This window comes from Nerophis lumbriciformis, linkage group LG24 (genome assembly GCF_033978685.3).
Source record: "Nerophis lumbriciformis linkage group LG24, RoL_Nlum_v2.1, whole genome shotgun sequence".
In the NCBI taxonomy this organism is placed as follows: Eukaryota; Metazoa; Chordata; class Actinopteri; order Syngnathiformes; family Syngnathidae; genus Nerophis; species Nerophis lumbriciformis.
Genome location: NC_084571.2, coordinates 14,332,501 through 14,356,807, shown reverse-complemented (window position 1 = coordinate 14,356,807; position 24,307 = coordinate 14,332,501). Strand labels below are relative to the sequence as shown.

General features: G+C 40.8%; 1 protein-coding gene across 2 annotated transcripts in view; it reads right to left on the bottom strand.

Moving 5' to 3' along the window:
- Nucleotides 1-24,307, bottom strand: part of LOC133620273 (uncharacterized) — a 94,137-nt gene that overhangs the window by 62,108 nt on the left and 7,722 nt on the right. For both annotated transcript variants that reach the window (XM_061981610.2, XM_061981611.2), the window contains exons 2-3: nt 17,064-17,163; nt 15,904-15,952 (exon numbers count right to left, since the gene is read on the bottom strand). In XM_061981610.2, the coding sequence (XP_061837594.1) occupies nt 15,904-15,952; nt 17,064-17,163 (149 nt within the window). The remainder of the gene's footprint in view (nt 1-15,903; nt 15,953-17,063; nt 17,164-24,307) is intronic.

Below are 24,307 nucleotides of genomic sequence, written 5' to 3'. Positions count from 1 at the left end.
AGGTGCCTGGTATGTTAACATAACATATTATGGTAAGAGTCATTCAAATAACTATAACATATAGAACATGCTATACGTTTACCAAACAATCTGTCACTCCTAATCGCTAAATCCCATGAAATCTTATACGTCTAGTCTCTTACGTATATGAGCTAAATAAGATTATTTGATATTTTAGGGTAATGTGTTAATAATTTCACACATAAGTCGCTCCTGAGTATAAGTCGCACCCCCGGCCAAACTATGAAAAAAACTGCGACTTATAATCTGAAAAATACGGTAGGTTGAAAAGGATTCGCAAATCATTGTATTCTGTTTTTATTTACCATTTACCCAACGTGCCAACTTCACTGGTTTTGTACATACATACATACACACACAGTAAATCTAGAGTACATAAATATAACTAATTAAACTGTCATAAATAAGAATTAAAGGTAAAGTCCGAGTGACTTTAATAATATTAGATTAAAGCCAAATCAAAAAGGGTTTTCTTAAACCTGCTTTTAAAAATATGAACGTTGTCGCTTTCTTACACTGAACTAAGGCTGAAACGACGCGTCGACGTCATCGGTTACGTAAATACGTAGCTCAATTTTATCTGACATCTCAAACATTCACATCCATCCTATCATCATCAGTGACCATGCACCTGTCTCACTTTGCCTCACCAACAAAACTATCACTGCACCTATCAAACAATGGAGACTTAATACATCATTACTAAAGGACCCAGACTTCCTAAACTATTTTGAGAAAGAATGGACAGATTTTTTAGATTTTAATGATCAACCAGAAATCACGGCGTGCGTTCTCTGGGAGACGGCAAAAGTAGTTATGCGAGGAAAAATTATTTCTTATTCATCATACAAGAAAAAAAAGGAACGTTTACTAGAGCAGGAACTTGAAAATGAAATAAAAATATTAGAATTAGCTTATGCGAATTCACAACATGATCACACTCTGAACAAACTGAGAAAACTCAAATTAGATTTAAGAGAAATAATTGATAAGAAAAGTCAATTCCTGCTCCAGAGGTTACGCTTAGAAAAATTTGAACATGACAATAAACCAAGCAAATATTTGGCTAACCAACTAAAATTAAACAAAGAAAAAAACTCTATACCATCCATCAAGGATTCAGCTGGGAACATTACACACGTTCCTGAGGAAATTAACTCCATCTTTAGAGACTTTTACAGAAACTTGTATACACCCCAGATTGACCCATCTCTTTCAGACATTGAGACATTTCTCAATGGTATAGACTTACCTAAATTGAATACAAGGCAGGTATCAAATTTAGATCTTGCTATTTCTGTAGGCGAACTACACGATGCTCTTCAACAGATGCCAAACAATAAAGCACCAGGGCCTGATGGGTTCCCTGTGGAGTTCTACAAAACATTCTGGTCACTGCTAGCTCCGATATTTACGAAAATGGCTTTAGAGATTAAAGAAAACTCATTCCTTCCTCCAAATATGAACTCTGCCACGATCAGTCTCTTGCTAAAACCTGATAAAGACCCAACACTTCCATCCAGTTACCGGCCAATCTCCCTGATTAATGCTGATCTTAAAATTATCTGCAAAGTATTAGCTCAAAGATTAGAAAAAGTCACTCCATATATAGTACATCCTGATCAAACAGGTTTCATCAAAGAGAGACAATCGTCCAACAATGTTCGCCGTCTACTCAATGTGATAGACTATTCTGTTATTCATAATCTAAAAACAGCTGTTGTTTCATTAGATGCTGAAAAAGCATTTGATAGAGTGAACTGGAATTTTCTTCTAGCTACTCTACAGAAATTTGGATTTGGAGACTCATTTATAGAATGGATTAAGGTCCTATATAGTTTTCCTACAGCTTCGGTTAGAACGAACAGCCAAATATCTCCAAGGTTTAATCTTATGAGGGGCACAAGGCAAGGGTGTCCACTTTCTCCGTCACTGTTTGCTATATTTATTGAACCTCTTGCAACCGCTATTCGACAGCATGCAAATATTAAAGGCATCCATACCGCAACCGTTCATCATAAAATAAGCCTTTATGCTGATGATGTATTACTTTTCTTACAAAATCCGCATTCTTCTCTTCAAGATACAATCTCACTTATCAATAAATTCAGTTCTATTTCAGATTACTCCATCAACTGGTCCAAATCTACTGTGTTACCAATTAATTTTGACTTTCAGAGCACCTCATCGATTCCACTGCATAAAGGGAACATTAAATACCTGGGAATCAATATTTCCTCCACATTGTCAGATCTGAATCGCTTGAATTACTCCCCAATCTTAAAATCGATTGAGGATGATCTGGCGCGTTGGAAAACACTGCCAATCTCACTTATGGGAAGGGTTTCTACCGTGAAAATGATGGTCTTGCCTAGGGTTAATTATCTATTTTCAATGATTCCAACCAAACCTTCTCAAATCTGGTTTAAGTCACTAGACTCACACATCAATCAGTTTCTTTGGAAGAGTAAACCAGCACGAATCAGCCTTAAAATTTTACAAAAACCCAAAGAACATGGGGGTCTAGAACTCCCAAACTTTTCCTATTATTTCCTTGCAAATAAACTACAATATATATTAAAATGGATCAATCCCACTTTATTAGATAGTTTATGGTTAGAGATTGAACAATCACTTAGCCAGGAGATCCCAATTTCTAACTTGCCCTTTATTAGCCAAATTCTCCGAAAACACAACTGCTTTAAAAGTATTAATATACGCACTACCTTAACAGCTTGGTGGGAGTTTTTGAAAATAACTGGGTCCCCGCTCACTCCATGCCAATTTACGCCTATTTGGAATAATCCTGATTTTCTTTTAAACAAGAAGCCATTGAACTTTCCAACATGGTATGATAAGGGAGTCGGATGCCTTGGGGATATCATCAATGCAAACAGTTTTATCTCTTTTAAAAGTTTATTAACACAATATGCAATCAATCCTAATAAATTTCTAGAATATATACAAATCAAATCTGTAATCAGCGCAAGATTCAACAAAACAACATGGGAAAGTAATCCTACGACCGTTAAATTCTTCAAAACATCTGCCCCCAAAGCTTTATCCAAATTATATGCTCTCTTATTAAAAATAGATAACACAATAAGTATTCCAACTTCTAAATGGCACTCAGACGTATCAACAAGCTGTGACCCAGAATTCTGGAAACAAATATGCCTCAATACTACTCGTTTGATTAAGAATCCAAATGTACGACTGATTCAGCTCAAAATACTTTACAGAATACATTACACCGGTCTAAGAATGTATAAAATGGGTTTAGCTGACTCTAACATCTGTGTACACTGCTCAGATAATAAGATAGATAATTACTTGCATTCAATGTGGTCCTGTGCTCCCGTGAGTAACTTTTGGCTTGGAGTGTGCGAGAACCTATCATTAGCGTTAGAGATTCCTATTCCCATCTCCCCCGCACTCTGCCTGTTGGGTGATCTCTCCGCAACTGATCTTGATATAAACAAAACATACCTCCTTATAAATGCGTTAGGCATCGCCAAGAAAACTATTCTCATAAATTGGAAATCAAAAAATAATTTATGTATAAACCTTTACAAAAACATTTTATTAGATTATGTAGTTATGGAAAGAATGTCTGCTGAATCAAACCAACAACTGACAGAATTCCGAACTCTTTGGGCACCGCTAATTAATTTTCTGACCTGACTCCCTTGGGGGCCGGGGCTGGGGCTCTGTCCCGGGGGTCTTGCTCCGTGGGTGGGGGGTCCTGGGTGCCGGGGGGGGCCGTGTGCCGCGGGGTCGGGTGGGCCTGGGGTGTGTTTCCTGGTTCCGGCCTGGCGGGCCGATCCGTGGGTGGTCTGGTGGCTGGGGGTGGGTGGAGGTGCCTGGGCGGGTGTTGGGGTGCGGGTGGGGCTGTGGGCGGCCGCCTTGGGTTGGTTGGGGGGGCTGTCCCTCCCGTGGGTGGTTGGGCGGGGGGTTGCGCCCGTGGGGCTGGGGTCTTGCCGCTGTCGGGCGGGGGTCGGCTCGTGCCCCTCTGGCTCCGGGTGTCCGTGGGCTTCCTCCTTCCCCTGGGGCGCGGGGCGGGGTCTGCCCGGGGTCGCCCTGCGCTGCGGCTGTGCGGGCCTGCCTGGTGCCGGGTTGGGGGGACTGCTTGCCTCCCTTGTTGGGGCCCCGGCGGTGCTGCCCGACTGCCCTGCGGGAGTCCCCCTCCTGTGTTTTACTCTGCCCTTATTTTTTTATTAATTTTATTTATTTATTTTAATTTATTTTATGTGTGTATATATATATATATATATATATATGTATGTATGTGTATGTGTATATGTATGTATGTATATATGTATGTATGTATGTATGTATGTATGTATGTGTATGTATGTGTATATATATATATATGTATGTGTGTATGTATGTATGTATGTATATATATATATATATATATATATATATATATATATATATATATATTTTTTTTTTTTTTTTTTTTTTTTTTTTTTTTTTAATCTATTTAATATATTTAACTTATTCTGTTAAATTATATATGGGTACGCGTGTATGTGGGTGTGTGTACGTTTGTATATATGTATGGTGAAATCTGTGTGTATGTATGTAGGTACATATGTATGTGTCGCTGCCCCGGTGTGCATTGCTGATCGCGGCGCCGGGTCTGCTGAGGTGCCGTGGCATGCCGGCTGTGGGCACAGGGCTGGGCCCTTATGGCTTTTTGCCGGATGGGATGCCTGGTGGGTGGTGGGCGGGGGGGGCCTGGACGTGCGGGAGGGGCTGCGGGGTTTGGTGGCGTTGGGCACTGTTGGCGACCAGGCCTCTTGTTTATTTTTATTTATTTTATTTAAAGGGTTTATTTTTCTTTTATTTTTCTTTTCTTTCTAATTTTTTTTTGTTTTTTGTTTTTGTTTTTTGTGTGTGTTGTGTATGTATGTGTTTGTGTACATGTGGGCTTTTGTATATGTGTGTGGGTGTATTAATGTGTATATATGTGTGGATGTGTATGTTTATATGTATATGCATGCGTGTGTATATGTGTGTATGTATATGTATATGCATATATGTATGTGTGTATGTATGTGTATATGAATGTGTAGGTGTGTGCATGGGTGTGGATGTCCGGTGGCTCAATTGGCCTGGCTGTGGATGAGTTGGGGTAGGTGGGTTGGTGGCCTCGGTGTGCGTTGTTGTGGTTTACGGGGTCGGTCGCTTTTTTGTTTTGGTTTCGGCGGCCGCGGGTGTTTACGCTGCGCACGGGCGGTGGTGGTGATGGTTGCTGCGGTGATACCAGCGGTTGGCATCGCTGTGTTGGGTTGGAGTGGTTGGGGGACTGTGGCTGGTGTCTGTGCGCTTGTGGGGTTGTGGGGCTGGCTGGCGTTGGCTTGCCGGCTGGTTTGGGGGCTGGCGGGCGGACGGGATGCATTGGCTTCTTCCCCCGTTGGGGGACTCCTTCCCCTGGCTGGGACTCGTATGGGCACGTTGCTGTGTGGATGGCCGGGATGCGGTGTTTGCATTGGGCGTGGGGGCTGTGCGGTTTTTCTGCGTTTGGTTGCCGGTATGGGCTCTGCAGGGTTGGGTTGGGGCGGGCGGGGGCTGGCTTTGTTTGGCGGGGGGAGGGCTCGCGTGGCGTCACGTTAAAGTGGTCTGGTGTGGGTCACGGGCTGTGGCGGGGGGTGGCGGCCTCCTGGCCGTAGTTCCTGGTTGTCGGCCGCGTGGACTGGGGGGATGTCCGGGCCCTCTACTCCTCCTACTTATAGCGCACACAGTCACACATGTATAGGACTTTGGGGATTGTCCTGCGGGGAGGCATGGCGGGGGGTTGAGGATGCCTCCAATGGGGCTCCAGTCCTCCTGTATTGTCCCCTGCTCGTCCATCCCTCAATCTTAGCTGCATATTAGACACTTAGGATTTGGGGGGCTTGGTTTCGTTGGGACCCACCATGACCTTGATGTCCCCCAATTTTAATCGCATTATTAGTTCCCACAAGCATACATATCTCACTCACGCTACAGTACACACATCAATAGGGACTGGAGGTCGGCTGTAACGGCTGACCTCCTAATTTTAACTACACAGTAGACACTCTGGGGGCCTTGTACACATGCATGGGGGGTTTGGGGTTCGGCGCACCCCTCATTGCCTCGTCGGCTGGCGGGGACTGCGGTCTGGTGGCCTGCCAGGCTTTTATTCATTTATTATTGTTATATTTTTATTTTTATTTTTAATGTATTTATTATTTATTATTTTTATTATTTACTTATTTTTATTTTATTTTATTTTTTAAATTTTATTTTTTATTTTATTTATTTTTTATTTTTTTTAAAATCTTATTATTTATTTGTGTGTGGCGTCGCGCGGGTCTCACTTCCTGTTGGGTGGGGTCCGTGCCTGTGTGGCCCGACCTTGCGCTGTGGGGTCTCTGTTGGTGACTTGGTGTGGTGGCGGCGCAGCCCCCGTGTCTGGTCTGGATGCTGTGTCTCGGTTGTTTGGGCGGTGGTGTGTTTGTGCGGGTTTGGGTTGGGGTGGGGGGCCTTTTGGTTGGGGGGGTTGTTGGTGTCTCTTGTTTGCGTGTTGGTGTTCGGGCTGGCGCCGGCTGGTCTCCGTGGTCCTGGTGGCGTGTGGTTGCTGGTCGCAGTTTTTTTTTGATCGCTTTGATTTGATTGGCTGGTGCTGGCTGTCTGGGGTTATTGCGGCTGCTGTTTCTGCTGCCGTTTGTTTGTGGTGTGGGCGCCCGTGGCTGCTGGGTCTGGTGCAGGGGTGTGGCTGATGTTGTGACTGGTGGCAGCGCGCGCGCGTGATGGCTGTCGGGGCTGACGAACTGTGTATATGTATGTATATGTGTGTGTATGTATGTATGTTTATATATGTGTATGTGTACATATGTATATGTATATATGTGTATGTGTGGGTATGTATACATGTATGTGTGTATGTATATGTATATATGTATGTATGTGTGTATATTTCTGGGGGTACGCTCTGGGCCTGCCTGTCAGACGGGGGTCGACGCCTCAGGCTACTGCATCCGAACTGCGTGTCTGGAGCTCCTGGGTCCCGCTGTCCATCCCTTCCGGGTGCCCGTCTTGGTTGGGGCCTGTTGGGCCTAGTCCCTGCGTCTATTGTGGTAGCTTGGTGCTGCAAGGTATTCCGAGGTGCTGCGAGTCGGCCAGTTGCTGGGGTAGTGACCTTGTTTGTCAGCATGTCTGTGATCTTCTTTTAATTCTTTTTTTTTTAAATTAATTAATTAATTAATTTATTTATTTTTTTAATATATTTTATTAATATTATTTTTTAATGTTTCCCCTCCCTCAGGGGGGGGGCTCGGCAGGGCGGTTGCTGGTTGTTCCATCTCCATCGTTGGGGTCCCTGCGGGTGGGGTGGGTGGTCCTGCGGCGGCCGGTTTGGGTGGGGTGGCCGGGGGCTGGCCTCGCCGCGCTCTCCGGGGGTGGGGGGTGGGCTCGTGGGGGCCCGGTTGCCGGTGGGGCGGGGGCGGTCTTCCCGTCCGGTTGCGGGGAGTCTCTGGGTCCCTCGGGCGGGGCGTCTCGCCTTTCTGCCCGTGTGGGGTGTGGTCTCTCGCTGGCTTGGGGTCTGGCTGTCCCCTGCTTTTCTCGTGCCCTGTCCTCTGCCGGGTGCGTCTGTCTGCGGCCTGCTGCTGGCCCTTGTGGGCGGTACGGTGGGTCGGGCTCTGGGGTTCCTGTCGCTGGCCGGCTTGGCTGCGTGGGGGCGGTGGTCCCTGGTTCCCTGGGCACCACGCCTCCTGTTTGTGGGTTGGGCTCTCGGGGGTGATGGGGCCGTGCTCTGGCTCCCACGCACTCTGGGAGTCGAATGTATTGTACATGCAAATTCACATATGCTCACATACAGGTACCTACGCTCCCACATACATACACAAATACAGTACATATTTACCTACCTAATGTTCGTACATCCACACGCACATTCAATATACAAACATACACATACACATACTGTACATATACATTCACTGTACAAACACATATACACATTCTGTACATATACATTCATTGTACAAACACATATACACATTCTGTACATATACAAGTACATATGCATACTTACACTCATGCACATAATCACATTTCATCAAACATATATTAACGTTGTTGCCCAAGGGTAAACTGGGTGTAACACATGGCACACTGACAAAGCTTAATCTATTGTGACTATAACAATCTACAAGGTTAATGAAGGTTGCTTCTCTTTCTCCCCCTCCATTTTTCTGCATTCTTTCGTATCTCAAGTTATCATTACGTATATGTATTGTTGCATTTAAACAACTGTATTGTTGATAATAAAGGTAAATTATTGGTATTGTTCATTATCAATAGCGCTATTTCTATTGGTATTTGTATTGATCCATTTGTAGTGTAATAATGCTCATTGTCATTTCTGTATTATTTTTTATTTTTCGCTAACTGCTTATTTGCTATTACTTTTACCATCATATTTGTACATGTCATATTTGCTGATGTTGCTCTATTGTTGTTGTTGTTGTTGTTTGCTGTTTTTGTCTCTCTGTCTAATCCCCCTCTTGTCCCCACAATTTCCCCCTCTGTCTTCTTTTTTTTTCTCTTTCTATCCCCTCCTGCTCCGGCCCGGCTGCACTAAATGATAATATAAATACATTTAATAAAGTCAAATACAAATAAGGCAACAAGAGAAGTATCCTACACTTCTCTTTTGTAAAGTAAATCTGAACAGCCGACATGGGCATCTACATCAACTATATGATTTGCCTGAGAAGCTGGACAGGACACACAAAAAAAATAAAATAAAATAAAATAAAAAAATAAAATAAAAATACGTTCACGCGCACTCCCGTCTCATCTGCTGGTGCGTGAGCCCGGTAATTAGACAGCTGTGTCAAATCAAGGAGTACAAAAGACGCCAGCGCAGAGTGGAAAAAGGTTTAGTTCATTACAGATAACCAAGAGTTGTGTCAAAAGTGTACCAAAACCAAAAGCTGAACGGACAGCCGGGAAGATTTAATATTTCTCTTTGTGAGATTGGGGGGGGGGGGGGGGGGGGGGGGAGAGTTGTGTGCATGTAGCGTGCTTAGTCTGGAGGCTAAATACACACGGTGTTTTGTGTAACTGTTGTTTAGTAAGGAAGTGTTGATATTCTTTGCTTAGTTTGATAAATGTTGGAGCAGTTTGCTTCATCAGGAGGGTGAAGTCACTCAATTTAAAGTGTTGCATTTAACTGTGTTGGATCATTGGCTGCTGGTGAGGGCATAGAAAAAGGGGCATTTTTCTACCAGTAGACAGCGTTTAAGATTGAGTGTTTCACTGCTAAATTAATAATATATTTATATTGAATATGGATTTTAAATATGTATCTAAATAGGTGGTTAATTGGTTAGGTATTTATGTATTTGCATATTGGGTTTTCTGTTGCATTTATCTATTGTGTTTCTGGGTTTAAATGTATTTTATATGTATCTTGGTGCATTTATGTTGAGACAATTTATTTAAAATCTGTTGTAACTTAAAGGGAAAAGATGTGTCCATTTTCTTGCACTTGTTTAATGGTTAAGAGTTTGATAGCCTAATTAATCATTGTAAATTATGGGATTGATAATTGATTGATTTTTTACAGCATGTTAATCTTGTGGTGTTTTGTCCTTAAAGGTTTTTCACCTACTAAAGAAGCTAAAGGCTACTAAAGAAGCTAAAGGCTACTAAAGACAGCTAATGACAGCTAAAGAAACTAAAGTCTACTAACACTGCTAAAGACTGCTAAAAAGACTAAAGAAGAAAAAATAAGCTGTTTCTTGGTTGGAAAAACTGTTGCAAACTAAAGGAAAATAAAAGGAAAAAATAACTACAGTCTGGTCTTTTGAGTGAAATCCAGAAGCCACATTCAGCATTGGTACATCCCTTCAAGTGTGGGATAAGCACAGCGAAAAAAGCAAAACACTTGACAGTTGTTGTAAGCACACTGTGTCGAGCGGAAATGGCCTATCATAGCAGCACAACGGCTATGAACGAACATTTGAAAAGAAAACACCCGACAGCGTTCATGCCATCACCATCAACTAGTCAATCGTCCGCGTGAGTATACGTTGTCATCATTACACAAAAACATGAATGTGTCATTTGTATCTGCGTTGTAAATTCATAAACTAAAACACTGTTTCGCTCTGAGAGGCGCGTTTGGCGTGCCTGTTCAGTGTTTACAAAGACGCGCTCCTCTTTAACGCTAACGTTAATTATTTGTGCAAATACCTTTTTACAACATTAACAGTTACATATACTATGTACAAACGAACAATTAACTTTCACTTTAATCATATTATCATTGTTGTGTTATTAAGCAAAATAAGCAATACTTTTACTTTTGTTGAAATGTTTACACTGTTACAGAATATTTTGTTTTGCACTTTTTTGTATTGGATGTTTATCTTTATTTTTGCACATTTTAAAGCAAAATAAGCAATACTTTTACTTTAGAAATGCTTATACTATTGCAGAATATTAAGATTTGCACTGGATGTTTACTTTTATATTTGCACATTAAAAAGCAAATAAGCTACTTTTAATTGTGTTAAATGTTAAAAGTTTTAAATGTTTACATTGTTACAGAATATTTTGTCATGTTGTTGTCAATGTTGAGTGAGTGGCCATACTTTTTTTTTTGTAAATAAAAGTCATGCCTTTTGAAAAAACTGGCCTACATTTATTTTTTCATCTTCATTTTAAATAAAAAAATAATCGGTAAAAGGAAAAATAATCTATAGATTAATCGAAAAAATAATCTATAGATTAACCGATTAATCGAAAAAAAATTATCTATAGATTAATCGATAGAAAAATAATCGTTAGCTGCAGCCTTACACTGAACACATTTGTAATGCATCCAATTGTACTTTTTATGTGGTAAAAATACTGGACATGTTTAAGTGTGATGCACCACTACTGCCATAATACTCACTGTTAAATGAATCAAGTGTTCATTGTACACCACTAAAATACATGACTCACACTGAATGCTTACGTTTGTATCCCTGCCACACACATGCAAATATTTTATGATAAGTACTTTTATGAAACTGTGTCTCATTGCATTCATTTGAAGTCTGATGCAAATGTTCAAATACAATTTGTTTTTTCCTCCACACATTTACGGACATTCAGTTGGTGCAGTTGACACAACTTTGGAGTCCTGCCTTTGTATGGCAGCACAATGCACAGTGCTGACTTTCAGCTTTATGTCACCAGCATTTGTCTGCCCAACAAAGATGCAGGACAATGGTGTCTTGGATGGGATGGGCCAATACTGGGGGTCACCACCCAATATTGGGCCCCTATCAGCAAAATAAGACTCTGGGATGATATAATTTCTGATATCATGTGCAATACAAGCAGTTCTGCAGAGTGTTTACTTGTGTGTGATATGTGCGATACAAGCAGTCTTGCAGCCTGTTTACTTGTGTGTGATATCATGTGCGATACAAGCAGTTCTGCAGTGTTTAATTGTGTGTGATATCATGTGCGATACAAGCAGTGTTTACTTGTGTGTGATATCATGTGCGATACATGCAGTCCTGCAGAGTGTTTACTTGTGTGTGATATCATGTGATAAAAGCAGTCCTACAGCCTGTTTACTTGTGTTGATATCAAGTGCGATACAAGCGGTACTGCAGCATGTTTACTCTTGACATTTTACTGTACATGCAATCACATAGTAGATGTTTTGCTGATATTGAATCAATATCAACATGGGATAGGTACACCCCTAATTATTGAATGATTAAGATGGATGACCCAAACAAACAAGTTGGGGTTCTAAAGCAGCAGTTGGTGGCTGTATCAGCCATCAAGGACTGTGCTGTGTGATAAGCTGTTACGCCCACTTCAACCACGCTTCATTACTACTTTCCACTTGATCAGCATGAAAATGAACCCCTATTTATAAAAAAAGCATGTCCTCTAGTGACCCACATCCTTATCTCTTACCTACAAGGTTGATTTTCCCTGTCAAATCATTGACAAACACTTTATTTACCTAAACAGGGAATTATTTATTCAACTCCTACCAAGAGTTGCAAAGTACAGCATTCACTTGTGTATTTATGTTTTTATTCATGGAGCATGTCAACTTAAATGATAAATGGGTTATACTCGTATAGCGCTTTTCTACCTTCAAGGTACGCAAAGCGCTTTGACACTATTTCCACATTCACCCATTCACACACTGATGGCGGGAGCTGCCATGCAAGGCCCTAACCACGACCCATCAGGAGCAAGGGTGAAGTGTCTCGCTCAAGGACACAACGGACGTGACTTGGTTGGTAGAAGGTGGAGATCGAACCAGGAACCCTCAGGTTGCTGGCACGGCCACTCTCCCAACCGTGCCACGCCTTCCCCAACTTGTGTCCTTTAATTCTTGCCTGTCAGCACATTGTTAAACATCGACATACTAAAAACTATTTTTGACTTTTGTGACAACTGTGAGCACTTTAACACTTTGCTACCATAAAAAATGTCTACTGTGAAGGACAAAAAGGCACACAAAGGCAATCTCCTACTTTATAAGGTTTGTTATCTGTCTGTAACAGAAGGAAGCATAACTATTTCTTCCCATTACTTTTATAATAAACACACCTTCCTTAAAAAAACGTGTTGCTGGTGCAAATAAGTGATGGCGCTTTAATGTGCACTTCCTGTATGGCCATGCATATTTTTTATTTGTTGTGTTTTTTTATTACATAAAATCTTATTAGGGGATGTATGCCATTATTTGGTGTGTCCAAAGCAGTTGCAGTGCTGTACATTTATTCAAAGTAAAAAATAAAAACAATTATCAATGTTCTTATTCACTTCTGCCATGTCTGACAATATCAACATCAAACTAAATGTTAACCACCAGGTCCACGAAAACACACTTCATCCATGGCAAAGCGATCTAAACACGTTCCCAAGGCGCTCAAAAAAAACGTGCGACTCCCTCAAGTGTTTCAAAACAAGCCACCCTTATCCACACCTGATCCACCTTGCAGCAATCAGCCCACACGCTCTTAAAGGGGCAGTGCACGTTAGAAAACAATGACATGTTACAGCCATCTAAAATAAACAAATCAAATATTGAATGAATGACGTAACAATTCTAATGACAATAACAATAGTTTTACAACACATTACTATAAATGGAAAACCACTATCACGTTTTTTCACAATAAAATTCTGCCTGTTTTTTTTTGTTTACTGTAAAATATACGGTTTATACAGCATATTACTGTAAATGGAAAAAACTAACATGTTTTATGATTAATTTCTGGCAACTGAGCTGCCATATGAATTTTATAATATTTTTATTTTTTAAAGATATTTGAGTATTTATTTAAATTATAACCAAAAAAATGTTTGGCATATATGTTAATACAATATATATATATATATAAATATGTTTTGTAGCTGAGATAGGCTCCAGCGCCCCTCGCGACCCCAAAGGGAATAAGCGGTAAAAGGGACGGCGTGGCGCAGTGGAAGAATGGCCGTGCGCGACCCGAGGGTCCCTGGTTCAATCCCCACCTAGTACCAACCTCGTCATGTCCGTTGTGTCCTGAGCAAGACACTTCACCCTTGCTCCTGATGGGTGCTGGTTAGCTGCCTTGCATGGCAGCTCCCTCCATCAGTGTGTGAATGTGTGTGTGAATGGGTAAATGTGGAAGTAGTGTCAAAGCGCTTTGAGTACCTTGAAGGTAGAAAAGCGCTATACAAGTACAACCCATTTATAAAAAATGGATGGATGGATGTTTTTTGTTTTTTTTAGACAATATTAAAGTTTAAGATAAAAATTATTCATTAATAATACAAAATACAATACTTTTGAGTTGACATATTTCCAGACTTTCGCAGGCCACATAAAATTATGTGGTGGGCCCAGGCCTGGAGTTTGGCATTTTGGCCTAAAGCAAAGCTTTTCAATTTTTTTCTGATCCCCCCCCAACCCAACCTTTATTTATAAACTGCAACATGTACAAACAGCTGAGAAACATTAATCAAAATAAGTATGGTGCCAGTATGCGGTTTTTTTCTCTCCAAAAAATACTGGAAAGGATAAAAATGTAGTTTGTCTCTTTTATCCGATTATTAAACGATTAATCGAAGTAATAATCGACAGATTAATCGATGATCAAATTCATCGTTAGTTGCAGCCCTAATATATATATATTAGACTTAGACTTCCTTTTTATTGTCATTCAAATTTGAACAGATAAGAACGAAATTTCGTTACATAAGCTCATGGTAGTGCAGGATAAAAAAGCAATAAGGTGCATATATAAATAAATAAATATATATAAATATATATATAAAATAAATAAATATATCTAAATATATAGAAATAAATAAATAGATTACTGTACAGATAAATATATTGCACTTTTTCACATGCGTCCACGTTTATGGATGTATGTTATATTGTCTTTTTTATTCCAGCTAGTTAATCCATTTTGGGGGGAGTTGAGGGGATAATTATGGTATATATATATATATATATATATATATATATATATATATATATATATAAGAAATACTTTAATTTCAGTGAATTCTAGCTATAAATATACTCCTCCTCCTTAACCCCGCCCACCCCCACCCCCCCAATCACCCGAATTCGGAGGTCTCAAGGTTGGCAAGTATGATTATCAACTGTCCAATCAAAACGTATTGTTGTGTCTTAAGTGAACGAACATGTAACAATTTATCAACTCGTTATTGATCAAACCTCACAATTAATGTAGCTGACACCTACTTATGTTGACCTTAAACGGATGGTCCTTCCCACCTTCCCCTGGTAGGGTTACATCCAAATCAACCTGAAGAGAAATAGACCCAGAAGTGGTCTACAGCGCTGAGCCTTTTGGGTAATGTAGTATACAAACATGTACATCCTAGTTGACATGTATTTATATATTTATGTAACATGTATTAAGACAATAAAGAACATATTTTAATGTGTAATGCTGACCAAGCAAAGAGGCAGCATTTACATATTGGAGATGTTGAAGTATGATGATATTCTCTCATTTACCAACAAAAATGAGCGCTCAACAGTTGACAAATGTTCCTAACGTGCAAAGGTGTTCAAACATAAATTACAGCAACTTGTGGACGACGGAGCAGACAGTGGACAGTAAGAAGTCTTTACTGACGTTTCTCTCTGTAATTATCACTAATTATTACTTATAATGAAATAAAACTGTGCAGTAATGTGACAAAAATGTGCTTTTATTCCCTTGTAGTGTCTACTTTAAAATATGCGTGCTTTAAAACAAGTAGAAATGCTGGGCTTTTTGAGGTGATGGTTACAGAGAACACCTCAAACATTCACCAGGAATTCATAAAATCACATGTTGATTTGAGATAACGCAACTTTCTGAAAAAGCTGCCACAAATTCATACATTTGAGGTGGCAAAAAGGAGGACTGACTGTTTACAGAGATGATGTCACCACCCACAGTGGGAGGTGAAAAAATGCATCAAGGTCATTATTTAGTAGCAACACAATTGTTTACACCAAGAAATATTGGGTAGTATATTTATTATTATTATTATTATGCTAATAATGACACAGGCAGATTTCTCAGGGAAATGTCGACTTTTTTTTGCCAGACAAAATAATAATAATAAAGAATAAATAAATAATAGTATTAGGATAAGTCTAATTAGACAGTAATTGACACACAATATGTCTTATTCTACAATGAGTGTGGATGCTGTGTGTGTGTGTTGTTACGTACTGCTTTGATGTATAACAATACTACTAATACTAATACTATTAGGAAAAGTCTAATTAGACAGTAATTGACACACACGTAGCGTTATTCTACAATGAGTGGGGATGCTGTGTGTGTGTGTGTTGTTACATACTGCTCTGATGTTTCCAGAGATGCGGTGACTGTGGACATCTAATCTCTCACTGCAACATAAAAATACACAGGTGATCATCACCACACCTGCAGACATCATCTTTGTGTTGTGTTGGCTTGTAAACATTCAACATGAGCAATGCTGAGTAGCAATAAGGTCAGTCATGTGTGAACATGCTGAGCCACAGGTGTCAAACTTAAGGCCTGGGAGACAGGTCTGGCCTGCCACATCATTTAAAGTGACCTGTGCCACGTCATGTAATATACTATCTTATTTGAACAGGCCCGCCATATTATTTATTGTGACCCACCACTTCATTTAGTGTGGCTCCCCCCCTCATTTAATATGGCTCACCAACTCGCCGGCCACATCATTTAATATGGCCCGCCCTACCTCATTTAATGTGGCCAGCAATCTCATTTAATGTTGCCAGTAATCTCATTTAATGTTGCCAGTAATCTCATTTAATGTGGCCCGCCACCTCATCTAAAGTGGCCCGCGCCACCTCATTTAATGTGGCCCGCCCCACCTCATCTTAAGTGGCCCGCCATCTCATTTAATGTGGCCCACCTCATCTAAAATGGCCTGCCATCTCATTTACTGTGGCTCACGCTACGTCATTTATTGTGGCCCACAATGTCATTTATCGTAGCCCGCAATGTCATTTATTGTGGCCCATACTACGTCATTTAATGTGCCTACTACATCATATAACGTGGCCCACCATCTCATTTAAAGTGACCCGCCACGTCATTTATACTGGCCCAACATTGTCATTTAATGTGGGATTCCACATTATTTTATGTGAGATGCCACAATATTTTACGAGGTAGGCAACATTATTTATGTAGTTCGCCACATTATTTTATGTGGCCTCTCAAATGAATTATTGTGGTCCACCAACTTTTTTTTACGTGGCCTGCCACACCATTAACGAATTATCTTATTTTAAATATCTGCTCCTCACCTTGACTTACAATTTCAAAGCAAGTTATCATCAAAAAAGATGCTTCTGCAAATAGTGTCAGGATACCATTACATGTTTGTAGTTGTTACAAGCGGCCCTCTGAGGGCCACCAGAACTGCGAGTGGCCCTCAATGAAGACCAGTTTGACACCTTTGTAAGTTAAGTGGTAGCACATGAAGTTGTGAACACTCACATGTTCAGAGTCTTCTTTACTGGACCACTCCGGACTCCAGGGACCCTCCGGACAATCACGGAAGATCCTTTGGGGATGAGACCTCCCTCCTCCGTGTACTCTGAGGAGGACATCCTGTCATCAACAACTTCACAAATAATTACTCTAAAGATGTCATAGCATCTGTGTCCTGCCTTGGAGACTTTGTATAGGTAAGTAATATTAGTAAGTTCATGACGCAGTGTGTTGAATGATGCGGACACGCTTGTTACTGGATACTTTGTAAAACGCTTCTGCTTTAGAGACTTTGTGTAAGTAATATTAATAAGTTCACGACGCAGTGTGTTGAATGATGCGGACACATTTGTTATTGGATACTTTCTAAAACGCTTCTGCCTTGGAAACTGTGTGTATAAGTAACATGTAGGGATGTAGCGATATATGTTTACACATATGTACTACACTCGCGCACATATATTTAGTACACTTGTACATATATTTAGCACACTCGCGCACATATATTTAGTACACACACACATTTAGTACACTCGCACATATAATTTAAGTACACATGTATTTAGTACACTTGCGCACATATATTAAAGGCCTACTGACTTTGGGGAGGTGAACGGTACTTTGGGCTGTGGGATTGAGTGTGTTGTGCAGATGTTTGAGTTGTATTGGCGGGTTATATGGACGGGAGGGGGGAGGTGTTTGTTATGCAGGATTAATTTGTGGCATATTAAATATAAGCCTGGTTGTGTTGTGGCTAATAGAGTATATATATGTCTTGTGTTTATTTACTGTTTTAGTCATTCCCAGCTAAATATAAGGTCCCACCCGCCTCTCACAGCATCTTCCCTATCTGAATCGCTCCCACTGCCCTCTAGTCCTTCACTCTCACTTTCCTCATCCACGAATCTTTCATCCTCGCTCAAATTAATGGGGAAATCGTCGCTTTCTCGGTCCGAATCGCTCTCGCTGCTGGTGGCCATGATTGTAAACAATGTGTGGATGTGAGGAGCTCCACAACCTGTGACGTCACGCTACTCGTCTGCTACTTCCGGTAGAGGCAAGGCTTTTTTATCAGCGACCAAAAGTTGCGAACTTTATCGTCGATGTTCTCTACTAAATCCTTTCAGCAAAAATATGGCAATATCGCAAAATGATCAAGTATGACACATAGAATGGACCTGCTATCCCCGTTTAAATAAGAACATCGCATTTCAGTAGGCCTTTAAGTACACTCGTGCACATATCAAGTACACTTGTGCACACATATTTAGTACATTTGAGCACATACACTGTATTGCCAAAAGTATTTGGCCACCCATCCAAATGATGAGAATCAGGTGTCCTAATCACTTGGCCTGGCCACAGGTGTATAAAATCAAGCACTTAGGCATGGAGACTGCTTCTACAAACATTTGTGAAATAATGGGCCACTCTGTGATTTCCAGCGTGGAACTGTCATAGGATGCTACCTGTGCAACAAATCCAGTCGTGAAATTTCCTTGCTCCTAAATATTCCAAAGTCAACTTTATTATAAGAAAAGTGAAGAGTTTGAGAAAACAGCAAGTCAGCCACCAAGTGGTAGGCCATGTAAACTGACAGAGAGGGGTCAGCGGATGCTGAAGCGCATAGTGCAAAGACATTCTGCACAGTCCGTTGCTACAGAGCTCCAAACTTCATGTGACCTTCCAATTAGCCCACGTACGAGGGATGTCCCGATCCAGGTTTTTGCACTTCCAATCCGATACCGATGTTGTTTTTGCACTTCCGATCCGATACCAATACTGACCGATACTGGCCTATCCGAGCATGTATTAAAGTTTAAAGTTATTTAGTCTACTTAGTTGTCAGAATCATGTTGAAAAGGGTTTTAGTACTCTTGATAACAACTAGCCAGCTGAATTAGGTGAGTTTGAATAATACACAATGGTTGGTAACAAGAAACTGACCTGTTTATTCAAGGATAAACACAAAATAGACAAAATTATACATGACAAACAGAAATGGCATCATTGAACTAGGGCTGGGCGATATGGCCTTTTTTTAATATCGCAATATTTTAAGGCCATATTGCGATACACGATATATATGTGGATATTTTGCCTTAGCCTTGAATGAACACTTGATGCATATAATCACAGCAGTATGATGATTCTATGTGTCTATATTAAAACATTATTCTTCATACTGCATTAATATATGCTACTTTAAAACTTTCATGCAGAGAAGGAAATCACAACTAAAAAAAATCACTATTTTTTTCATACGGTGTTGATCTGGAAATGTTTGCCTCGGCATTTTGATGGTGTGGACGTGTGGCACCGAATGGAGATAAGCGTCTCGAAAGACGTTACAATATTTGAACAATGATGGCGAAAACTGTTTTCTCTGTCGTGTCTGTGAGTCGAAAATTGTTATGCATTTATTTTTTTATTTGATTTTGTGCGTGGCATAGATTTGCCGTGCGCAGAGGACGCTTGAGCAGTGCGCAATTGCACAGGCGCGCACCTTAGAGGGAAAGTTGCTCGCTCGGCTGCGCTAGCATCACAGCTAACGTTAGCCATGCTGCTACCTCTCTGCTCAAGGAGGACGTATACGTATGTGACGTATGACGTGACAGTATGTGACGTATGACGTGACAGTATGTGACGTGTGTAAGAAGGTGCGCTTGCTGTCTGTGAGAGGGAGACACAGGAAAGAGTGAGAAGAGCCTGTCGTGTAATGCCAGCAGCTAAAAGCAACTGCGTGAGAATCCACAAACCTGTGGATGTGTTGAAGGTGTGCTGGAAAATGCGGAACGTAAATTAGGGAGCAGCAGAAAAGTGGCATGTATTATTTAAATCGGTGCGTTGGAAAACACGGACCGGAGTTTGTTTTTTTAAACTGGATCTGGATTGGCATTTTCCCATGCCTTGCCGATACGCATTTTTTGGCAAATATCGGCGGCCGATTCGATCCAAATATCGGATCGGGACATCCCTACCACGTACAGTACGCAGAGAGCTTCACGGAATGTGTTTCCATGGCTGAGCAGCTGCACTAAGCCGTACATCACCAAGTCCAATGCAAAGTGTGGGATGCAGTGGTGTAAAGCACGTCGCCACTGGACTCTAGAGCAGGGGAGACGCATTCTCTGGAGTGATGAGTCACGCTTTTCCATCAGGCAATCTGATGGACCAGTCTAGCGTTCTCCTGGCAACCTCCAAGCCCACATTTCGGACTGCATTGTGCCGAGTGTGAAATTTGATGGAGGAGGAATTATGGTGTGGGGTTGTTTTTCAGGAGTTGGGCTTGGCCCCTTAGTTCCAGTGAAAGGAACTTTGAATGCTCCAGGATACCAAAACATTTTGGACAATTCCATGGGATGGCACTTAAAGTTCATATGTGAGTAAAGGCAGGTGGCCAAATACTTTTGGCAATATAGTGTATATTTAGTACATTTGTACACATTCAGTACACTCGTGTACATATATTTAGTACACTTGTACATATATTTAGTACACCCGCGGACATGTATTTAGTACACTCGCCAAATGTATTAAGTACACTCGCGTACACGTATTTCGTACACTCGTACACATTTTTCGTATGCTTGTACATATGTGCGCGGGTGTACACATTTTTCGTACGCTTTTACACATTTTGCGTACGCTTGTACACATTTTTCGTACGCTTATATACTTTTTGTACACATTTTTTGTACACTTGAACACACTTGTACTTAATACATGTGCGCGGGTGTACTAAATACATGTGCACGAGTGTACTAAATTAACATGTGCGCGGGTGTACACATTTTCCATACACTCGCACACATATATTTGGTACATATATTAAGTACACTCGCACACTTATAATAAGTGCACATACATTTAGTACACTCTTGAACACATATATTAAGTACACTGGCGCGCACTTATATTACGTAGACACAATAAGTACACTTGCGCCATACTTGCCAACCCTCCCGATTTTCCGGGGAGACTCCCGAATTTCAGTGCCCCTTCCAAAAATCTCCCGGGGCAACCATTCTCCCGAATTTCTCCTGATTTCCACCCGGACAACAATATTGGGGGAGTGCCTTAAAGGCACTGCCTTTAGCGTCCTCTCTCACCTGAAAAGGAGACTATTATATATGTCTCCGTTATCCATAGGTTTATCTATAACCCATAAAGTAGACAGGCACGGCGCTATTTCTCAGCGTGTGTTTATTCCAGCCGGCACGTTAATACACTGACACACAACATCCGGATTCACATCATGCATTGCTTCAAAACTACAGCAAGTAGTAATGTCCAAAAACATAACAGAGACAAAGCAGAAGAACAAAGAGACATGGCGACGATGAGTAAGAAGAAGAAGTACGCTTGCAAGTTACAAAATGATTGGAAAAAATAACTTCAGATCATCCAAGACAGCTCGAAGGGGAAGGTATGCTGCCTCCAAATTTTGTAGATTAGACTTCTCCATTGAACACGGTGGCCGAACGGAGATAGATTATATATATATATATATATATATATATATATATATACAAACCCCGTTTCCATACGAGTTGGGAAATTGTGTTAGATGTAAATATAAACGGAATACAATGATTTGCAAATCCTTTTCAACCCATATTCAATTGAATGCACTACAAAGACAACATATTTGATGTTCACCAAATTTTTTTTTTTGCAAATACTAATTAACTTAGAATTTCATGGCTGCAACACGTGCCAACGAAGTTGGGAAAGGGCATGTTCACCACTGTGTTACATCACCTTTTCTTTTAACAACACTGAATAAACGATTGGGAACTGAGGAAACAAATTGTTGAAGCTTTGAAAGTGGAATTCTTTCCCATTCTTGCATTATGTAGAGCTTCAGTCGTTCAACAGTCCGGGGTCTCCGCTGTCGTATTTTACGCTTCATAATGCGCCACACATTTTCGATGGGAGACAGGTCTGGACTGCAAGCGGGCCAGGAAAGTACCCCCACTCTTTTTTTACGAAGCCACGCTGTTGTAACACATGCTGAATGTGGCTTGGCATTGTCTTGCTGAAATAAGCAGGGGCGTCCATGAAAAAGACGGCGCTTAGATGGAAGCATATGTTGTTCCAAAACCTGTATGTACCTTTCAGCATTAATGGTGCCTTCCCAGACGTGTAAGTTACCCATTCCTTGGGCACTAATGCACCCCCACACCATCACAGATACTGGCTTTTGAACTTTGCGTCGATAACAGTCTGGATGGTTCGCTTCCCCTTTGGTCCGGATGACACGATGTCGAATATTTCCAAAAACAATTTGAAATGTGGACTCGTCAGACCACAGAACACTTTTCCACTTTGCATGAGTCCATCTTAGATGATCTCGGGCCCAGAGAAGCCGGCGGCGTTTCTGGATGTTGTTGATAAATGGCTTTCGCTTTGCATAGTAGAGCTTTAACTTGCACTTACAGATGTAGCGACGAACTGTATTTAGTGACAGTGGTTTTCTGAAGTGTTCCTGAGCCCATGTGGTGATATCCTTTAGAGCAGGGGTCACCAACCTTTTTGAAACCAAGAGCTACTTCTTGGGTACTGATTAATGCGAAGGGCTACCAGTTTGATACACACTTGAATAAATTGCCAGAAATAGCCAATTTGCTCAATTTACTTTTAACTCTATATTATCAATAATTAATGACATTTATCTTTGTGGAAACACTGATCATCTTAATTATTTCACACAATAAATATATATATATATATAAACAGATAAATATCAATATGCAACACTTTATTTTTATATTTTCTCTAAGTGCACATTTGTCAAATTGAACATTTTCAAATGATCACTTCTAAGGCAATCTTGTGAAATCACAATATCCCATTTTAACTAGCTAGCCACTAACATTTTTTTAACAAATCATGAATTACTTTGCACCATGTTTGTACAAATAACTCATGTAAAATACAAACCCTGTTTCCATATGAGTTGGGTAATTGTGTTAGATGTAAATATAAACGAATGATTTGCAAATCATTTTCAACCCATATTCAGTTGAATATGCTACAAAGACAACATATTTGATGTTCAAACTGATAATGATTATTTGCAAAAAAAAAAAAAAGTTTAACTTTAGAATTTGATGCCAGCAACACGTGACAAAGAAGTTGGGAAAGGTGGCAATAAATACTGATAAAGTTGAGGAATGCTCATCAAACACTTATTTGGAACATCCCACAGGTGAACAGGCAAATTGGGAACAGGTGGGTGCCATGATTGGGTATAAAAGTAGATTCCATGAAATGCTCAGTCATTCACAAACAAAGATGGGGCGAGGGTCACAACTTTGTCAACAAATGCGTGAGCAAATTGTTGAACAGTTTAAGAAAAACCTTTCTCAACCAGCTATTGCAAGGAATTTAGGGATTTCACCATTTACAGTCCGTAATATCATCAAAGCGTTCAGAAAATCTGGAGAAATCACTGCACGTAAGCCTGTGACCTTTGATCCCTCAGGCTGTACTGCATCAACAAGCGACATCAGTGTGTAAAGGATATCACCACATGGGCTCAGGAACACTTCAGAAACCCACTGTCAGTAACTACAGTTGGTCGCTACATCTGTAAGTGCAAGTTAAAACTATCCTATGCAAGGCGAAAACCGGTTATCAACAACACCCAGAAACGCCGTCGGCTGTGCTGGGCTTGAGCTCATCTAAGATGGACTGATACAAAGTGGAAAAGTGTTCTGTGGTCTGACGAGTCCACATTTCAAATTATTTTTGGAAACTGTGGACGTCGTGTCCTCTGGACCAAAGAGGAAGAGAACCATCCGGATTGTTATAGGCGCAAAGTTGAAAAGCCAGCATCTGTGATGGTATGGGGGTGTATTAGTGCCCAAAACATGGGTAACTTACATATCTGTGAAGGCGCCATTAATGCTGAAAGGTACATACAGGTTTTGGAGCAACATATGTTGCTATCCAAGCAACGTTACCATGGACGCCCCTGCTTATTTCAGCAAGACAATGCCAAGCCATGTGTTACATCAACGTGGCTTCATAGTAAAAGAGTGCGGGTACTAGACTGGCCTGCCTGTAGTCCAGACCTGTCTCCCATTGAAAATGTGTGGTGCATTATGAAGCCTAAAATACCACAACGGAGACCCCTGGACTGTTGAACAACTTAAGCTGTACATCAAGCAAGAATGGGAAAGAATTCCACCTGAGAAGCTTAAAAAATGTGTCTCCTCAGTTCCCAAACATTTACTAAGTGT